Below are 18343 nucleotides of genomic sequence, written 5' to 3'. Positions count from 1 at the left end.
TCATTGATAATGCCAGAATAGGAAAACTAACATCAAAGTAAAAGTCATAGTAGAAAAGAGAGATAGGGAAACTTTATAAGTTTACATATGCCGAAACAAATCAAGTAGAAGCAAATGGACTTAATATGCTACCTGTAAAAGTAATAGGTCCCGCGAGATTTCAATATTGTCAGGATCTATTTTATGTGCATTCCGATAACACTTAATTGCTTCCCTATATTCTCTGTTTGACCGATACAAGAGACCATACACATACCAGCAAACATGACTTTTAAGGTCATTCTGCACCAGAAATTAAAAATTAAGCTTGGATCATCTGACAAACATTAACTAGACTATTGATAAATGGTGCAAAATCAAAGGCAACCCACCTTCAATCCTTGGCGAACCAGTTCGTATGCCTCAGACTAATGATCTGATGCAATCCTACCCCATAAGGGCATTGGAAAGAAGACTCCAAGAAGATTAGGCCAGAGATGCAAGAGAAGGCCCTAGGGTTCTCATGAGCCTTAGGATAGATTTTGGGCCCATGGGCTAAGTATGAGACCGCTTATCTTTGTACATATTAGATTAAGGTTTCATTATTTTTTTTGGACTTGTATTTAGGGCTCCATAATATAGGTAAGGTACCCTAAAAATGTAGGATTTTTCAGCCCTTGTATTTTAGCGCACCTATACTAGTTTTTGTATTAGGGGTAGTTTTGTAATTTCATGTGCATTAAGTGAATATTTGATGCGTGGTTGGAAATAAATTTAATTGAATTGGGAGAAGCCCAATCCAATTATATTTTATAGGGGGAGGTGAGCATTTGCTTGCTACACCCTATTGCCACATCTTATAGTCACACTTTGTACATGTCCTTCATGCCTTACATGCCTCATGACACCTAAGCACACTTAGTGGAGAATCTTGGACCTGATCTTGGATTAGTAGGCTGAACCATTGCTAAAATTCACTAATCATAATTAGTGAAATTTTGGCTCCAAAATTTGGCTCCACAAATTCAATTTCAAATTCAAGTGAAATTTGAATAGAAATTCAAATTTCCCTCCAATTTTGTGTGACACTTAGGCTATAAATAGAGGCCATGTGTGTGCATTTTTTCAACTTTGATCATTTGAGAATTAAACTTCAAAGTTCAGACCTCTTTTGAGGCATAAAATTTTGTGCTCCTTCTCTCCTCCCTCCACTCATCTTCTCCTACCTTCAAGCTCTTATCCATGGCTTCCTATGGTGGTGAGCTTCTTCTTGACTCATTTTTTCCTTGAAGTGGCATCTCCAATCATCTATCTTCCTACTTCATTATGCTATCATTGATATTCAAGAAGCAAAGGACTCAAGGCCTACAAGCTCCACATGGAGCTACATCATGTGGTATCAAGAGCATCTTTATCTAGGTGATGTTCTTTTGTTTCCTCTATCTTTTTGTTCGATCAATTCACTTTAAATCATTGTTATTCATCTTATTCTCCATTTCTTGTGGTTTGGTGCTGTTTAGAGTAGATTCAAAAAAATAAACCGATTAAATCTTAGATCTACACTTGTTCTTGCATTTCTATGGTTCAAATTTTATAGATCTACTCTTGAATCATGTTTTTGTGTTGAATTTAGGTTCTATCATTTTTCAGTCATAATATTCTTGTGCTGAACCTTTGGATCTAAATTTTCTTCCAAAATGTTGATTAGTAAAAAAAAAACACAAAAATCTAAGTGTAAATCACTTAATCCATATTGTCTTAGAGTCATGTTTAGTCATAATAATTGTCACATTATATTCTATGTTTGTGTTGAATTTTTATTTTGTTGATTGAATTCTAGATACATTTGTTCATGTATTCTTGTCATTATTAGCCTATCTTTTGAATTTTGATTCTAATTCATGCATTTTATTTAGTTCATAACATGTTCTAAATCAATTCCTAGAAGTAATCTTGTTGTTGAACTTTTTTTTGTTTTCTAAGTTTCCTACATGATGCCTATGATGAAGTTGAGTTGTGGTGCTGAGTTAAGGCTGGATTTGTGAATCAAAATAAGTCTTAAGCTCTCTTGAATTTTGTTATTCAAGATAATTGATCATAAGCAAACACAAATTGTAACCATCCAAGTCTTAAGCAACATAAACACTACTCTTGATTTCTAGGTTGAAATCGCTGGTGCAGGCAGCTTGAACATACGAACTTGTATAAATTACTGGGAATTGGTCACTACGAAGTTTGAGCTAGAATTTTTAATAAATTTTCTGGACATCTGGAAAAAAAATTATGAAAACAAAACCAAGCGATTTGGATTAAAGGAAAAAATAAGAAAAATCATACAAGTTGGCTGAAAAATCAGTGTCCAGGAAAAAAAAAGTGAAAGGGAAGTGTGCTTGTTGTTTTGGCTCAAAATTTGTTCTATAATCGGTGCCTATTTTATACCAATCCTAGTTCTGAAATTTCAATTGAAAATTATTCTGAAAACAAGTGCCAAAATTAGAGGTTTCTTGAGTAATTTTTTTTTTAGTTTTTCTACTCTACTCTAGAGCCATTCTTGGTTTCTCTTTGAGTCCTAGCTTGCTTTTGTGTGCTTTTCATTGCTTTACCTGTTGAATAATCCTTGAAATTTTGTCTTGTTAAAACTCTATTGGTTTAGCTTTCATTTCATTTTTTTGGTCTTTGGTTATTGCTTGTCTCTTTGTTTCCTTGTTTGTGAGTTGTCATATAGGGAATTGGAAAGGAGGATTAGTGTCATCCCTTGAAGAATTTGAGTCAAGAAGCAAGGGGCCAACCACCTTAAGAGCTATGGAATTAAGAAGCACTCCAAATTGAGTGAATCACCAAAGAGAGAACAACCACCAAAATTGAAGACCTTTTTGTAATTTTTTTAATTGAGAATTTACTTACCTTCATTGCTTTCAAATTTTGTAACAAAAAGGCCTTTCATTGGAAGTAAGTTGGGAGCATCCAATAGGTCACCTTACTTCCATTTGTGTGTAATAATTTTAGGCAATTTTTCCTTAGGATAGTGAGTGTTTTGTTGGGAACCTTAAATGAGGTCATCCAAACACTCTTAGGTGTTGGAACGAGTGGCCTCGGAATAATTAAGAAGGGGGGTTGAATTAATTATTAATGTGTCTTGACTAATTAAAATTTATCCTTCTTAATATTACTAGATTCAATTAGGCTTTACTACTAAGTTATGAGAAAGTAAAGAATAGAAACAATAACTTAGACAAAATTAAAGCGGAAATAAAAAGTGCACAGCGGAAAAGTAAAACGTGTAGGGAAGAAGAAAGCAAGCACAAGATTTATATTGGTTCGGCCACAACCCGTGCCTGCATCCAATCTCCAAGCAACCCACGATTCTTGAGATTTTCAATAACTTTGTAAAATCCTTTACAAGCAAAGATCCACAAGGGATGTACCCTCCCTTGTTCTCTTTGAACAACCAAGTAGATGTACCCTTGAAGCAAACCACAAAGGATGTACCCTCCCTTGTGTTCACTATTACAACCAAGAAGCTACCCGCTTCTTACACAAAATTCTCCGACGGTTAGTTCTTTGAATTTAGTGTTTGGCCAAAGAATTCTCAGACGGTTAGTTCTTTGAATTCTTTGTTTGTGGAATCAAAAGAATTCTCAGATGGTTAGTTCTTTTAATTCTTTTGGCAAGAGGGAGAAGGAATGAATCAAAAGAATTCTCAGACGGTTAGTTCTTTGAATTCTTTTGGCAAGAGGGAGAAGGAATGAATAAGAAGAATAGCACTAGTTTTTGGCCAATGAACTTTTCTTGAATAAAGAAAGTATTGAACAAAAAACTCTTAGAAGAATGCTTTGAATGAAAGGAATCTGTTTTTAATTCATAAATGAATGAAAGGAATCTCTCTTTTAAAATTCGTGCCATGGTGACATATTTATAGTCATTTGATGACTCAAGTTATAGTTTGTGACTCTTGGCAATTTCTTTAAAACTAGTCACTTTAAAAGTTGTCACTCTTTTTGAAAACTAGTCACTTTAAAAGTTGTGACTCTTTAAAAAATCTTTAGAAACTAGTCACTTTAAAAATTGTGACTTTTGGTAATTTAATTTTCAAAATAAGTCACTAGTAATCGATTACCATCATATTGTAATCGATTACACATCAACAGATGTGACTCTTCATGTTTAAATTTAAAAATCAAAACATTTAGAAACATTGATAATCAATTACAAATGTTGTGTAATCGATTACACAAGTTTGAAAATGTTTTATCATAAGTTGTGACTCTTAAAATTTGAAATCCAACGTTTAAAAAACATTGGTAATCAATTACATGCCCATTGTGACACCCTCTACCCCTCACATATATACTGACAAAGGAATAAAAATCCAAATATTAATTAATAGTATTTTCTTTTTTTACATTTGTAAATGCAAGTCTTCCAAAGGGATAAAAGGCTCACATTCACTTTCTTCTACATCATATTGAAACTTGTCCAAATAAATAATAAAGTTATCTCGGTTTAAGCAAGACCGTCTAAGACTTCATACAATTAATATAAAACCCTATACCCCAATGCCACATCCAATCAGAGCGTTGTGTCTCGACGTCTTTCAGCACAAGGTTCCTTAAATCAATTCACCTAGTCGTCTACTCCCCCGAACACAAAGTTCATGATCATCACAGGATCCAAACACAAACAACACACGGGGAGTGAGTTATCACATTCCTAACTAATAGAGAAACAAGACAACTAGATATACATATCATATAAACTAAATAAAATTTACTTACACGTAATTCACGTAATTCCACCACTTTGTCATTCAAAGTTCATTTTTCATCCATCAATCACACTTTTCAATCATCAATCACATTACACATAAATCACATGCTCTGATCAAGACATAATAACACATCAATTTCATAATAAACAATTAGCAAGCGCATGAGATAGTTATGCTAAGACTCAAGCCTATATGCAATGTGGTACCATGTCAGTGAAAAACCACCCTGGGGCACTTAGGAGTACATAACAAGACACACCACACAATGGGTTTGCCAGGTCACTCTCACTAAGTAAGATCATAGGGAGACCAGTCAGGGTCACGATGTTTTGCGAGAATGCTCCAACCATATGGGATCAGCATAGGCTTAAAGGAACACTCAAACCCGGTGACCCCCAAGGCCTACACTCCGAAGAGTCCGTCAGGGCCTCTCCCTCCTGATTCAAGTCCAACCCCTAAAATCATTTTAGCACACAGACATTGCTCGTGAATTATACAATACTCACGACCTCACACTCGTGTTTTAAACACGTACAACATATTGCGCTACAATTTAACACTGGTTCCTGAATAGGAAACCTACACTTTCTCTTTAACACTGGTTCCTAAATAGGAAACCTACACTTTCTCTTTAACACTATGCATTTACACTTTTCTCAAGATAACACTGGTCGGGTTATTGTACAATTCACAGCTTACAACACAAATAATGTCACATCAAGAGTTAATCACACACTTATTTACAATCAAAACTCATTCACAATTTCACATCTCATAATGTCACAATCTACCATCACATGTTTTCACGTATCTCATAATTCAACACCTGTTCTACTTTACACTTTTACTCAATCTCAATAACAATATTATAATCTCAAGGCAACATATTATTCCACAATTCATCACATATTTCATTTATAAGCACTGCTCATGAATTATACAATACCACTGACCTCACATTCGTGTTTCAAACACGTTTAACACATTGCGCTACAATTTAACACTGGTTCCTGAATAGGAAACCTACATTTTCTCTTAAACACTGCGCATCAACGCTTTTCTCAAGATAACACTGGTCGGGTTATTGTATAATTCATAACTCACAATATAATTATTGTCACATCAAGTGTCAAACACACACACTTATTCACAATCAAATATCATGCCCACAATTTAACATCTCATAATATCACATCAATCATCTCATTTTTACATGTATCTCGCAAATTGACACATTCAACTTTGCCCTACTCAATCTTCACTATAACATTATAATACCATTATAATAACTTATTACACCTTATAACTCATACACATCACACAATAATAATATTTGCATGACACAAAACATATATATGCATATGTATATAGTAAATTAAACTACATTGTTTTTAATCAAAGGATTTCTATAACAATTAATTTAATATTACATCAAAAGAAATTACCACTAGACATTAACCTTACAATTTTCTTTAATTTATTATTCTAGTATTACAATAATTATATACACATAACATGTTGATCATCGTCGTAGAAAAATTAGAACAAGATAATAATTTATATTAAATAAGTCATTGAATAATATTATTTAAAATATAATTTACGTTAATAAAAAGAGCTTAATTTTTCTAAGGGGTTCACACTCAACACAAAAACACATCAATTTCATAGCAATTTCTCATTGGGACATCAACTGATTCATCAAACATATATAATTCACTGTAATAATTATAAGGATAAAATGAAAATTGTGAAAACACCCAAAAACTCATTCTAATTTATATCTCTAAGGATCCCTACACATGTTCTCACTAATCCCCAACTGTGAATAACTCATCCCTTACCTCTGAGCGGACTCACGTGTCTTCCGACAACGATAACGGCATCTATAGCGGTTTCCTGAGATTCCTCAAGTTTTTTCTCCGACTGCTCCGATAGAATTCTCGAACATCAGAGAGACAGAGAAGAGATTGAAGCCTCCGCTTGTACTGTCTTCATGAGATTCCTTTTTCTCCCACCACAAATATTATCTCGGAAATCCCAACGGTGAGAGTGTGAGAAATTTCATTTCGAACAACATATCTAAATTTCATGAAAATCCAACGGTTAACAAAACTGGGATCGTAGTTTTACCGAGACAATTTTGGGTTTCTGCGGGAAAATAAAAAGCTACAATGCGAAGGGTTTTCCTCTAATTGCAAACATAATTTTGCAATTCCAAACGGTCAGAATGCTCGAAATTTGGTTGTGAACGTGGTACTCAAATTTCATGACGATCCAACGGTGAATGAGTCTGAGATCATTGTTTTTCTGAGACAGATTTTGTGGGGTGCGGGAAAAAGAAAGGGTTTTGAGAGGTGAAGGGGAAAAACGAAAATGAGAGGCAGAGGAGGCTGAGGAGTCAGTCTGAAAAACCTAGCATGTTGTTATTTATAGCTAGGGACATTTACGACCTATTATTTACTCTATTTATTTATTTTTATTATTTTTACTAAAAAACTTTTTAAATTTATTTATGAAAAAAATGGGATGTTACACCCATGGTAATCGATTACTACTTTGTAAAATAGTTATTAAACTGTTTGGGCTTCTGGTAATCGATTACCAGAGAGTAAAAACTCTGATAAAATATTTTTCTTTGAAAAATTCTTTTGGACAAATTGTGCTATTCAATCTTTTCTTTAGAAAATTTTTTTTTATACTTATCTTGATATTTTTCTTTAAGTTCTTGCATATCTTGAAACTTGATTCTTGATTGAACGACTCTTTTATTCTTGAAACTTGCTTGATTCTTGATTCTTTACTAGAGTCTTTGGCATCACCAAAATAAACTTGGAAAGCTTTGCTTCCACATTAGGATCCACCTAGTTTACATTTCTTTCACTTTAATTTCTTGTTTACTTTCATAATTTATTTTCTTTACTAGCCACACCTAGTTTATCTTGTTATTTCATAGTGCTTTCTTCTTTCTTATCACGCTTATCTTGAGTTCTTTTGGAACCTTAGCTTTTACCTTTTTTACAAACCCCCAACAAGAAAGAAGCAGAACTTAGGAACCAACATGAGTCATCATTCATCTAGTGTTAATGGTGAGGGTACTAGTCATAAGGTGTTGGAACAAGTGGCCTCAGAATAATTAAGAAGGGGGGGTTGAATTAATTATGAATGTGTCTTGACTAATTAAAATTTATCCTTCTTAATGATACTAGATTCAATTATGCTTTACTACTAGGTTATGAGAAAGTAAAGAACAGAAACAATAACTTAGACAAAATAAAACTGAAATAAAAAATGCACAGCGGAAAAGTAAAGAGCGTAGGGAAGAAGAAAGCAAACACAAGTTTTATACTGGTTCGGCAACGACCCGTGCCTACATCCAGTCCCCAAGCAACCCACAGTTCTTGAGATTTCCAATAACCTTGTAAAATCCTTTACATGCTAAGAGCCACAAAGGATGTACCCTCCCTTGTTCTCTTTGAACAACCAAGTAAATGTACCCTCTACTTGAAGCGAACCACAAAGGATGTACCCTCCCATGTGTTCACTATTACAACCAAGAAGCTACCCGCTTCTTACACAGAATTCTCAGACGGTTAGTTCTTTGAATTCAGTGTGTGGGCCAAGAATTTTCAGACGGTTAGTTCTTTGAATTCAGTGTGTGGGCAAAGAATTCTCAGACGGTTAGTTCTTTGAATTCTTTGTTTAGGGAATCAAAAGAATTCTCAAACGGTTAGTTCTTTAAATTCTTTTGGCAAGAGGGAGAAGGAAAGAAGAAGAGAAAAATAGACGGATAGCACAGTTTTTGTTTTTGCAGAATTTTCCTTTCTTCAGAAAATCCTTTTTCAAACAAAGAGTGTGTTATTTGATGTTTTTTGAAAAATACTTCTTACTACCTACTTTGACTTGGCTTGATGCTTCTTGATTTCTTCATTTGATTCTTGAATCTTTGAGTGGAATCTTGAATGCTTGATTCTTTAATCTTGAAACAACTCTTTGAGCTTTGGCATCATTAAAACATCTTGGTGAATCATCATGGTAGCTTTTCTTCCACATAAGGACCCTCTATCTAGAATCTTAGATGAGTTAAGTTCCCTCAAGTTATGGAAAGAAAAACTAGAAAGAAAAGAAAAAGGAAAAGAGAGGGTAAAAATAAATCAAGATGAGAGGGAACAAATAAGGGAAGAAGAAAGAAGGAAAATACTAAAAGAGTTAAGAAAAGAAAAACATGCCTCCTATAGTAGTCATAAACTCTTGCAAGAGCCTACGTGAAGAACTTCGTGACTATCATGAAGGAAGGCATAGGTCACATCTTAGACCTCACTCCCATGGGAGAGAAAAGGAAAGAAAGCCTCAAGAGGCTAACATTAACCTCTCATACTTCCATGGGAAGGACAATGTAGAGGCTAACTTATATTTGGAAATAAGGGTAGAGCAACAACTTAAAAGGAAGTCTACTTCAAAATCTTATGGCTCTCACTCTTATCCAAAGAAAGACCAAGGTCAAGGCATCTTAGGGGTGACACCTTCTAAGCCCAAAGATGATAAGGGGAAGACAATAGAAAAGCAACCCCTTAAGGCTAGTATGCAAGAGAAGACTAGCTCCATGAAGTGCTTTAAATGTCTTGGAAGAGGACGCATTACTTCTTAATGCCCCACCAAGAAAACCATGATTATGAGGGGCCAAGACATTTATAGTAGCCAAGATGAGGCTACTACTTCACCTTTCTCTAGTGAAAGAGAAGAAGCAAAAGGGGAAGAATCTAGTGAAGAGATCTACCCCCAAGAAAAGGGACAATCTTTAATGGTTAAGGAGGAGTGTAAGGAGGTAAGTGTCTCCTCCAAGAGATTAGCTAAGAAGGAAAGGCATTTTAAAATAAAGAAAAAATTTAAATAAATTTCCACTCTTAGACAACCTCCACATTTTCTCCTTTGTAAAAAGACACTTGTTAGCATTGCCACATCTCTTAGGCTTGAGTTTATTCCTCAAGTAAAGGAGTTGTTGGATGAGGGTTTGGTTTGCAAGAGCTTAAATCCTTGTGCTTTGTTGGTGCCCAAAATAGGTATTATTAGGCACTAAATCCCTAAAATAGGTGGTATGATGAATGTTTTGAGTGGTGCAACCCTCTTTTGTAAAATCACTCGTGCACCCAACATCTTCATGATTTGTGTACATAGGGACTCATTAGATAGGTTTGTTCTTATTTTTAGTTTCAATACAAAATTAGGTACTCATATGGGACACCTTAGGTTTGTCATACTTTTTGGTAGGAATAATCAGCATGAAAATATAGAAAAAGGTATGTTTTATTGCATTACTTTTCTTAATTTTTTAAAAAGTGATCAAGGGGTTTCCTTGAACCCTAAGAGAATAAAGGTCATTCCTGAGTGACCTACTCCACCAAGTATATGAAACATTTAGGGCTTCCATGACTTAACAAACTTTTACAAAAGGTTTGTCCCATATTTTTCTATACTTGTAGCACCACTCTTTGAGTTGGTGAGGAACCATGTTCCTTCATGGGAAGATGCCCAAGAAATTAGTTTTCAGATCTTATCTTACTTCAACATACCAAACACCACTAATACTAATGTTTTTTTTTCTTTTTACAGGTGTTGAAGAAAAAAGCCCAGAGTTTCAAGAACCTCGGGATTTGAGGTCAAATCTTTTTCAAGGGGGAGGGAATGATGCAATCCTACACCGCAACGACATTGGATAGAAGACTCCAAGAAGATTGGGTCAGAGATGCAAGAGAAGGCCCTAGGGTTCTCGTGAGCCTTAGGGTAGATTTTGGGCCCATGGGCTAAGTATGAGCCCGCTTATCTTTGTACATATTTGATTAAGGTTTCATTATTTTTTGGACTTGTATTTAGGGCTCCATAATATAGGTAAGGTACCCGAGAAATGTAGGATTTTTCAGCCCTTTTATTTTAGGGTGCCTAGACTAGTTTTTGTATTAAAGGTAGTTTTGTAATTTCACACGCATTAAGTGAATATTTGATGTGTGTGGTTGGAAATAAATTTAATTGAATTGGGAGAAGCCCAATCCAATTAAATTTTAGAGGGGGAGGTGAGCATTTTCTTGCTACACCCCATTGTCACATCATATTGTCACACTTTGTGCATGTACTTCATGCTTTACATGCCTCATGACACCTAAGCACACTTAGTGGAGAATCTTGGACTTGATCTTGAATTAGTGGGCTGAACCATAGCTAAAATTCACTAATAGTAATTAGTGAAATTTTGGCTCCAAAATTTGGGTCCATAAATTCAATTTCAAATTCAAGTGAAATTTGAATAGAAATTCAAATTTCCCTCCAATTTTGATTGACACCTAGGCTATAAATAGAGGCAATGTGTGTGCATTTTTCAACTTTGATCATTTGAGAATTAAACTTCAAAGTCTATACCTCTTTAGAGGCACAAAAATTCGTACTCCTTCTCTCCTTCTCCCTCTACTCATCTTTTCCTACCTTCAAGCTCTTATCCATGGCTTCCTATGGTGGTGAGCTTCTTCTTGACTCATCTTCTCCTTGAAGTGGCGTCTCTAATCATCTTTCTTCCTTCTTCATTCCACTGCCATGATCTTAAAGAAGTAAAGGGCTCCATTGATGAAGAAGATCCAAGGCCTACAAGCTCTACATGGAGCTACACCATGATCCATGCAATTTAATGTCAAACCCTTCATTGATAAAGTTTCTATCAACCAGAAGGGGGAACAGACACATAAATAAGAAGAAGAAAAAACACAAAGAAACAAAAATAATTAAAAATGGAAAGAGAAAAACAACTGCTGTAAGTAAAAAAAAAAATATCATTTTTTATGTTACTCATTTAAGAGAAAATAAAATATCCCGACAAGAAAGAAAAGGCATGGCCAAACAAGTACTAAAAAGTTATACCTCCATGGTCAGGAAATTTTTTCAAAATGGTATTGGCTGCTTTGAGGCCCTTTTTGTATTGTTTGGTTTCATAGGATTTCTGCAGCAATGCAAACAAGTAAAATCAATCTCATCCATAGTCCATGTGAGAGCAGTTCAAACTTCATTCCTACTTCCCATAGCCGCGAGGAGAAAGGAAAAAAAAAGAACATAGAGAGAATGCAAATAAATTCAAAACACGCAAAAGTTCGGGAAATTCTAATCCCGCTCTAACTTGCAGAAGAGTTGAAATACAACACAACGGTGAACCTCCTCACAAATCACTATAGTCAATCCTGAATGCTCTGATTTTTTTACATTTAATTTCTATAAAGTCTAGACTGGATTGTCAGCAAAGAAATAAAGGAATAAGAAGAGAATCTAGGGTTTTGAGATGGAGAAGAAGCAATCACGGAAGCAAGAGAAAGTGATTGAAATTGGACCGAGCATAAAATTTGAGAGAGAGAGAGAGAGAGAGAGAGAGAGGAAGCTTACAACAATAAGCTTGAAGAGGTTGGCCTCTTTTGGAGGAAGAAAAGCACCCATTTTAGCGGTGGCAGAGACTAAGAATGAGAGTATGTGTTTTGGCGGAAACGAAGAAGAAAGAGAAAGGGTTCAGTTGTGTTGTGGATGGCATGTGCGTGAAGTGCAAGTTCAACCCTATTGTCAACAAGAAGCAAGGAACCGAACCACTACGTGCTATTGCTCCTATATTTCCTTTTTTCTTTTTTTATTTGGTTTCTTCTAAAAATAATATTTACTACACAAGAACATTGTGCCTGCGTGCAGTTAACTTCCACACTCACCCACATTACTAATTTACAACACCTGTCGCGGTTCGGGTCGGTCTATAATGGGTCACTCACTCATAACTTTTCGTGTGCTGTATCGGATTTAATTGTCTCAAACGTGGTTATCAAACTCTCAAATTTACTCATTAAATCTTACGAGTTTATGAGTCCACTTGTCCTCTACGAGTAAATTCTTTTTTTAATAGACTCTGGGCAAACTCTATAAAATCTAAGTAAACTCGACAGACTATTAGTGACTTTAAGTGTGTTGACTCAATCAATACATTAGCCAAATCTACGTGTTAGGAATGTTAGGAATTATACATTATATCTGGGATCATAAAATAAAGTGTACAAAGGTTGCAGAGAAAACTTAGTTGCACTTAGAAAAATGTTGGAATGAAAAGGATAAGGAAATGAAATTACTAAGTACTACTGGTGTTCATGCAAGAAAAAAAATGTATGTGGTTTGTTATGCTTCCCAATTAGCTGACTTCATACCTCCTAAGATAGACAAATTGTGATTAATACTCCAATAATAACCAATTGTATTTAAAATAAAATTTAAAAATTATACTGGTAATCCTTGTCTTACATGTTTGTGAAAAGTGCACCCTTAAAATACAATTGAATTTTAAATAATAACATAACTTTGCTCTTTATCTATCAACATACTCTGCTTATTCTAATGGAGAGTTTAAACAGAGGATTGCATACAAAATTAGTCTCTATGAAGGGGGAATTTTCACCTATACCAGCACCCCCTATCGAAACAAAATATCAGAAAAGTTGCTTGCTAACAAATAGGAGTGATAAACAATTTTCTATGTGTACATTACTTGTTTTTCCTCTAAATAACATATTGCATCTTGCAAACATGTTAGAATCCCCTCTGTAGCTATTTTTGTCAACTCACGTGGATCTAGCTGAAATGATTTACATGATGTCTAGATTCATATAGAGTACAACTATCAACCCTAAGCACAATTAATTGGGAACAACAGATATACTACGCTTTTCTAACAAGTGAATTTGATTCCAATGCAAACCTCTTTTGTTGCACTTTCGTCTGATTCTATGCAAGTTCTAAATGCAAATAAGAAAATTGTAACCTCCAAAATGAACAGAAACAGTCTTTTTATACAGGAATGGAAGATCATAACCTTTTCTTCTTGACTTTGCAGCCACTGAATTATTTTATTCAAATCATCAATGGCCCACTTTTTCACTTCCGAAGGCTCAAAGCATTTCCTAGCAACATCAGTGTCTTTTCCCTGGAATATGCAGCAAACATAAAAGTCTACACTCTATAACAAATTGTTTGCAGATAAAACAAAGGTTATTTAGAAACCTAAATTGTCACTTATAAAACATCTTGTCATCTTTTTACCTTTGATTTTATAGAGGCAGTTGATGTTGAAGGCTGTTCTCTTTCAATGTGCTTCGATGATTTTTTGGGTACAGATGGTTTCTTCTCTGCACTCACCAATAGGGTTTACAAGAAGGATAAATTAGATATGAAATTGGATGGAGATAAATGGTATGGGAATGGGGCCATAAAGACATACAGTAAAACATTCAACAACATGTAAGGATAAGTAGCCTTTCAGTAGGAGTCATACAGAACCCACGTAAATGGAGGAGATTTCGGTGCACAACCATGCTAATCATCTCTACTTCAGTCTGAAACTGAAGCTCCCCACCAGGCATGCGCTCCTCTTTCAATCTTTTCACACCAACCAGTGAACCATCAGTCAAACATCCTTTGTAAACCTTACCAAATCCTACCCTTCCAAGAATGTTCTTATTGTTGAAAGTATCTGTTGAAACTTGCAGTTATCGTAATGAGAACCTCTTAAGCTGCCCAAGGTGTACTTCAGGATCCTCTTCATTTGTAATTAGATGTAAGTAAGTCAAATTCCATCCAATTAATTTATTCAACCAATACAGTATTCAATTGAATTGGATGGGGTAGCTCACTGGGCACATCAAAGAAAAACTCCTGTGGTTTCCTTCGACGCCACCAAGCAAACACAATTGCAGGAGCAGCAAATAACAGAGCAACACCTGCAGCTACTCCTCCAGCTATTGCACTAGTGGCACTATTTCCTTCTGCAATCAAACAAATGAAAGTTGAAACAATAGTGCTTCTTTTATCTTGAGGTTTCCAAGAACATACAAAATAAATGTAAAGTTGTTGTAGCAAAAATAGAGATTGGACCTATTAAAATGTATATCTGACCAATGAGTTTTTATCTCAAGTGGATTCATTAATGAATTTAGTCTTAAAAAATTAACAATACAATACACAGTAATGATGGATAATGAACAAGTCTATGTAAATTGATATAACAAACTCACTAGCATGAGATAGTAAGAGTCCAAAAACATTGAATGAAAAAAGAAAAATAAAAAACACCATATTAAGAGCTATAATTATATTTCAATCAATAAAAAGTACAAAAATAAGTATGATGGAATATGGCCCAGGTTACCTGGAGTTGAGATTGGGGATGGTGGGACAAAAGGGGGAGGAGGAGAAAATGGAGGAGACCCGGGACAAGGATGCCCAGTGACTGGGCCACATAGGTCCAAGTTGTTGTTAAAACTGCAAGGGCATTCCATTCAGAAATTGTTTGCAAGTCAGAACCACTGCATGCAAGAATATCTCAAATCTGAGCAAAAAACCTGATAGGAGTGAATAATGAGAAGGAGCCACTATCGGGAACCACACCTGATAGTTGGTTGTTAGACAAATCCCTACATTTAAAAGTAAATATTCAGAACAAAACATTAGCTTTGCATAAAAATATTGTGTAATAGAAATAAACCACGTGTTGAGGTAAATTGGCTCACAGCATTTGGAGAGTTGTAATATTACTTAGTGGCATGGGAATAAGACCAGTCAGGCTAGTGTCGTTAAGCCGGCTATCCTTAGACAAACATACTAGGAAAATGGCATTAGAAATTATATTCAATAGTAATACAAAAAAAACAAGAATACACACATCAACAGGCACAAACCACCATACTGAGCTTTTACAGTTCTACCCTATGACCATGACAAAAAAGTATTAGCAATTCATACCAAAGTGAAAATAGCTCTCTTTTTCATTTCAGGTTCACTCTTATAGTATTTTTAAAAAAATTTCAAAGAAACATGCATGAAAAGCTAAAAAAAATGTATGCATAAAAAGGCGAGTCAAATGCACAGGCTTTAATTAATGAAGATCAAATGTTTTGGAGCAAGGGAGGGTGAAGGAGTAATTTTGGGTAGATAGGAATAGAATGAAAGTTCCTTTTATGAGTAACTAATCTAACCTAGTATTTCAATATGCATTTAGAACAAAGGATGACACCTTTGGTTTTATCAATGGTTAGTTTTCAGTTTGGAATGTTGCATACAAAGAACAATTTTATTTTGATTGGTTTTATGTTTTCACTGTCATATAATAGATTTAAAAATTTAAAGTTTCAAAGAACTCCACAGAGAATACACATAATTTGCAGCAAATGCATACCAAAACCATAGTTGGATGCAATTCATCTAATTTTTAGATTTATTATCGAATTTAATTGGTATGTACTGACATTGTCATCTAATCATAGCTTGCCATGTATGGTAAAATTTTTTTAGTTTTATAATAATTACTTTAAAAGTCATATCTAGGATAATTTCTAATTTCTAATTGATTGACACTGCAGAAATCGTTACACTGATAATGTATGAAAATTAAATTCTTTATTATAACCCATAAGAATTTGTTTTGTTTTATCATCTCAGTTTCAATATTTTAACTCAAGAAGGCACTTTGGCATATTCATTTTTTCATATACACTAATGGGAGTTGTTCATAAATCATAATGCAAACAAAGTATACTGATGGTAAATAATTAAATTCAGAATAAAAATAATTTCTTATGAATTTCCACTATCAATAAGTATACTCACAGACAACACAATTTTGACAACTTGCCCAATGACTCTGGGATAGGTCCACTGAAACGGTTTAGATACAGATCCAAGCTCACCAAGTTAGTAAGATTCCCCAAGTCATTTGGAATTGGTCCACTAATGTTATTGCTGTAAAGTTCCCTATTATGAAAAATAAATTACATAAAAATATGAAGATATCAGATATCCAAATTAATATTTTGTAAAATTAGCATTTAGCTACCAGATTTGTTTCAAGGCTCCTTATAATAGTACATTTAGAATATGATCCATGTAATCCCAAAACACAGGAGGCCTTGGATTACCTCTTTAAGAAACTTCTGATCAAGTCAAATGCAACGGTTGAATCTCACAAACTCAAATAGATAGCATAACCAAAGAGAACCTATGCACAATTATAATGCTAGTCAAACTACCCTTAGCCAAATACATTTTCAATTTAGATAGCTTCTCAATAATCCACAGTCAACAGTGTACAGACAAATAGAGACTAGTGCATTCTCAAGAATCGAGACCAACCCTCAACTCCCCCTTCCCTCCTAACATAAAAGTGTGAAGCAATACATCATCATGTAGAGTCAAAAACAAACAATCACGACAGAAGAAAGGAATAAAGATCCCCTTGAGAGAATCTCTTATAAAAAGCGTGCTTGTCCCTGCCCCCATGCCATGGTTCTTATTGGCCAATTATAAAGGCTATAATGTTACAACTTCATCATGCTTCAAAAGCCTTAGATAAACTCACCAGTTACAGAAATTTTTTATGATTATTTTGAATAATAACATGCATTTATCAAGTTCAATGTCTTACATATAAACCTTACCACCAAAAGTCTGCATTGTAAAAGCTGAATGACTTGCTATAGAGAGGAAACAACTTTAAAAAGTGAGAATAAATCATGAAAATAACCATAACCTTAGAGATTTGAGGACCAATATTGATCATTAAGAGAGTGCAATCAGAGTTCCAATCAGGCTTATATTCTGCTCCCATTTCCATAGCTCATGGCCTCAACATGCCCCTCTCCGGATTCACAAACCCTGAAAGCACAAAAACCACCCCTTCCTATCCTCAAACCAGTAGTTAAATTAATGAACTCAATCAGACATTCAACAACAATGCAAGAAAAATAAATAAAATAAAAAACCCACAAGGGAACCTAAATTGTTCCTTATAAACCAAGTACCAGAAGCTTGTTGAAGCTTTTAGATTCCAAACTTGAGGCAGAATATTTTCCACCATTTTGATTTTGGACTTTGCTCTTGTTGGGTGTCTCAGCATCACTAGATTTCTCACCTTGGCCATCCAAAGTTGGTTTCTTTGCATAATTAAGCACCAAATTTCACTTAACCCGTCAAGCTCAAGACAGAACAGCACATAGCATGTCTGTTGTTATATATCTATATTTATATATACTTCTTTCCCTCTGAACCTTATCAATGAACAGAAAACCCTATTGAATCTCACTCTTTCTCCCATGAAACCATCTAATATAACATACTAACTGCTAACATTCATCTATATAAACAAACTAGGACCTACAATGGCGTTGGCCTAGGGACCTCGATTAGGAGCCAAGGAGAAGAGAAAAAGGAAAGGGATATGATAACACAATGCAGTGCATAACAATGATAAAAAAACTGAAACATAAGCTTTCTCCCTGTTCACGATGCTATGTCTTGACTCTGGCACGACAGGGATCGTGGAGGCCTTGGGAGCGACGATGACCTTCACGTTAGGGTTGTGAACTTGCATTGTTGTTGGCTACATTTTGTATAATATATTTTATTAATTTAGAGGGAAAACTTAAATAAATAAAATAATTAAAAATTTTATAACTTTGATCAAATACAGTTTTTAAAAATCGTAGTAGTTAGGTCGACTAACAAAGACGGTTTTTATAAAACCGTCTTCGTAACATTCACATC

At 34.7% G+C, this 18343-nt stretch overlaps 2 protein-coding genes across 2 annotated transcripts; both read right to left on the bottom strand.

Annotated features, from left to right (window-relative positions):
* Nucleotides 1-11268: 11268 nt before the first annotated feature.
* LOC114411501 (N-terminal acetyltransferase A complex auxiliary subunit NAA15-like) lies at nt 11269-12611 on the bottom strand. Its single transcript, XM_028375161.1, has 3 exons — nt 12164-12611; nt 11651-11729; nt 11269-11447 (listed from the first exon to the last, which is right to left on the bottom strand). The coding sequence occupies exons 1-3, from the start codon at nt 12212-12214 to the stop codon at nt 11317-11319; spliced, it is 261 nt and encodes an 86-aa protein (XP_028230962.1). The 5' UTR covers nt 12215-12611; the 3' UTR covers nt 11269-11316.
* A 691-nt stretch (nt 12612-13302) lies between these two features.
* Nucleotides 13303-17254, bottom strand: LOC114411186 (somatic embryogenesis receptor kinase 1-like). The gene is made up of 7 exons (XM_028374940.1): nt 17226-17254; nt 16412-16555; nt 15316-15387; nt 15148-15219; nt 14955-15067; nt 13850-14571; nt 13303-13733 (listed from the first exon to the last, which is right to left on the bottom strand). The coding sequence occupies exons 1-6, from the start codon at nt 17252-17254 to the stop codon at nt 14393-14395; spliced, it is 609 nt and encodes a 202-aa protein (XP_028230741.1). The 3' UTR covers nt 13303-13733; nt 13850-14392.
* Between the last annotated feature and the right edge of the window lie 1089 nt (nt 17255-18343).

Source organism: Glycine soja, chromosome 5 (genome assembly GCF_004193775.1).
Source record: "Glycine soja cultivar W05 chromosome 5, ASM419377v2, whole genome shotgun sequence".
Lineage (NCBI taxonomy): Eukaryota > Viridiplantae > Streptophyta > Magnoliopsida > Fabales > Fabaceae > Glycine > Glycine soja.
Note: the sequence above shows the minus strand (reverse complement) of the source record. Positions and strands in the feature narration are given on the sequence as shown.